This window comes from Acanthochromis polyacanthus, chromosome 17 (genome assembly GCF_021347895.1).
Source record: "Acanthochromis polyacanthus isolate Apoly-LR-REF ecotype Palm Island chromosome 17, KAUST_Apoly_ChrSc, whole genome shotgun sequence".
Taxonomy (NCBI): domain Eukaryota; kingdom Metazoa; phylum Chordata; class Actinopteri; family Pomacentridae; genus Acanthochromis; species Acanthochromis polyacanthus.
Window position 1 is genome coordinate 14,153,720 of NC_067129.1, and position 2,597 is coordinate 14,156,316.

General features: G+C 44.2%; 1 protein-coding gene across 1 annotated transcript; it reads left to right on the forward strand.

Annotated features, from left to right (window-relative positions):
- Nucleotides 1-577: 577 nt before the first annotated feature.
- LOC127530538 (putative nuclease HARBI1) lies at nucleotides 578-2,301 on the forward strand. Its single transcript, XM_051937510.1, has 4 exons — nucleotides 578-1,345; nucleotides 1,448-1,560; nucleotides 1,646-1,757; nucleotides 1,841-2,301. Exons 1-4 carry the CDS (start codon nucleotides 907-909, stop codon nucleotides 2,215-2,217), a joined length of 1,041 nt encoding a protein of 346 aa, XP_051793470.1. The 5' UTR covers nucleotides 578-906; the 3' UTR covers nucleotides 2,218-2,301.
- The last annotated feature ends 296 nt before the right edge of the window (nucleotides 2,302-2,597 follow it).

Here is a 2,597-nt window from a genome sequence, read left to right on the forward strand (position 1 = left end):
CAAATCAATAAATCAGTCAATTAGTTAACAAGCTTGATATCAGGGCCAGCTGCTGGCATAAACACTCTATGCCGTTGTTTATAGCCACATCCACTAGAGGGGGGCCACACCACAATAAGTGTGTGATTCGCATTTTGTCCCTGTCTTTATTCCAATAAAACATAAATCTGTTAATGCTGTTAATCATGTGCATGTGTGTTTTAACCCAATTACAAGCTGTGCACGTGATTTGGTAGTTGTCCTGTGCATGTTTTGGGGCCACAAAAAAAAAATCTTGCTTAGAGCCACCAAAGTCCTAGGGCCGGCCCTGCTTGATATTCAGCTAACACAGGAACCTATCCATCAAATTTGTAAAGTTTCTAGTGGTTCTCAACCCTGTTCCTCAGGACCCCATGTCCTGCATGTTTTAGATGCTTCCCACACCTGGGAAAAATGCAAACCACTCGTTATCAAGCCTCTGCAGAAGCCTGATGACGAGCTGATCATTTGAGTCAGGTGTGTTGGAGCAGGGAAGCATCTAAAACATGCAGGACATGGAGTCCTGAGGAACAGGGTTGAGAACCACTAAACACTCACAGAGAGCTGGGGTCCGTTTCACAAAGCAGGTTTAGTGAAAACTCTGAGTCTGTTAACGCTGAAATGAGGGAATCTCTGAGTTTTCTGTTTCACAAAGGGAGGTAATTCAAACCAGAGAAAGAGGGGTAACTCCAGCCTGTTTCACAAAGAGAGGTAACTTAAGCTCTCGGTCAGTTACCGTAGCAACAGACCAGGGTTTCCTCAAAACCTCGAGTCTCGAACTTTCTCTGTCTCCGCCCTCTTTCAGCCACACACGCTGTTTCATTTCCTCATTCATTCATTCATTCAGCAGGCGAGTTTTGGCTTATCCTAGTTTTTCCGTCTTTCTAAATGGCATGTCCTTTCATTAACGACCCAGTGGATGAAGGAGCAGCATTACTGCGCAGAGAATTAAATATTCGTCGGGAGATTGTTATCAGACCGCGCATAGATGTTCTCGCATTTCCGGACAATTATCTTTTGGAGCGGTACCGTTTCAAGTCACACTCCATAATCTACATACACAACCTAATCCGTCCTTACATTTGCAACATTACCAACCGCAGTCATGCTCTCACATCCCATCAGATATTGTGTGTTGCGCTGCGGTTCTTTGCAAATGGAAGTTTTTTGTACAATGTCGGAGATGCAGAGCACATAAGTAAAGCCACTGTATGCAGGGCGGTCAGGAAAGTGTGCCTGGCCCTGAAACGACTTCTACCCAACTTTGTGGTCTTCCCTGGAAATAAACCTGTCAGAGCCATCAAGGAGGAGTTCCACAGGATTGCAGGTGAATAATGTAGAGATCTGTTAAATGAATTTTAAATCAGATTCTGTTCATGACATTGTGCTGCAACCTCAGACTGGGATTAGTCATTTTAATTTCTTTTAGGATTTCCCAGTGTGATTGGCTGCATAGATGGCACACACATCCCCATCACAGCTCCCTCACATAATGAAGCTGTTTATGTGAATAAGAAGTCCTTTCACAGCGTAAATGTGCAGGTACGCTACAGGTAGATTGACTATGGTTTCTAAATGTTAAAGACTGCATCATAGTTCAACATCTGTCATTCTCTGCACTGTCCAGATCATATGTGATGCTTCATGCATCATTACCAATGTGGAGGCCAAGTGGCCTGGGTCTGTTCATGAGTCGAGGATTTATCAAGAGTCTAACCTGAGCAACAGACTGCAACGTGGTAAGCAGCCTAAAGATTTTCACAATATAATTCTCTTGTCTCCCTCCTTTAATATACTCTGATGTATCCACTACACATTACAGGAGAGTTTGATGGCCTTCTGCTGGGTGACAGAGGTTACCCATGCCAACCGAGGCTGATGACCCCATACCCTGACCCTGAACCAGGCCCCCAACAGAACTTCAACCGGGCTCACTGCAGGACTAGAGCCCAGGTGGAGAGGACCATAGGCCTGCTGAAAGCCCGTTTCCAGTGCCTGCGTCACCTCAGGGTGACCCCTGAGAGGGCCTGTGATATTATTGTGGCATGTGTTGTTCTTCATAATATTGCCACTATTAGAGGAGAGCGACACCCTGCCGTACAAACTGAAGACCCAGATGATGACCCCATCCACCTGCCAGCTATGCAAGACGGCAGAGCAGTCAGAGACACCATCTGCAATGATCACTTCAGAGATTAAGTCACCATCATCACCACCACCACAGCAAATAAAGACATGATACACATTTCATTTGGTCTTCTTTATTTCCTACAAACAAAAGAGCTAGTTTAGTTAATGTTCCAATAGTTAACATCATTCACATGTGATCATGCCCCCACCTCTAACTTGTGCTCCAGTATTTCAATTTCTCAATCTGCCCTCCTAATCGGGCGGTCCAAGTATTGCATTTTTTAATCTGTTTTTTTTTTCTCAGCAAGTGCAGTTTGTAAATCTTTTTTAATAGTAACTGTGAATACATAGAAGACATTAAATTGTACAGTTGCACATGAATTCTACAGAATGAACCTCTGGTGTTTTCTGAACATCCATCTCACTGTGTCAGTCTGTGCAGTAGAAGT

Coding starts and splice junctions, on each gene's coding strand:
- LOC127530538 (XM_051937510.1), top strand. CDS start 907: ATGGCATGTCCTTTCATTAACGACCCAGTGGATGAAGGAGCAGCATTA. Junction 1,346..1,447: donor GGAGTTCCACAGGATTGCAG/GTGAATAATGTA, acceptor AATTTCTTTTAG/GATTTCCCAGTGTGATTGGC. Junction 1,758..1,840: donor GAGCAACAGACTGCAACGTG/GTAAGCAGCCTA, acceptor TACACATTACAG/GAGAGTTTGATGGCCTTCTG.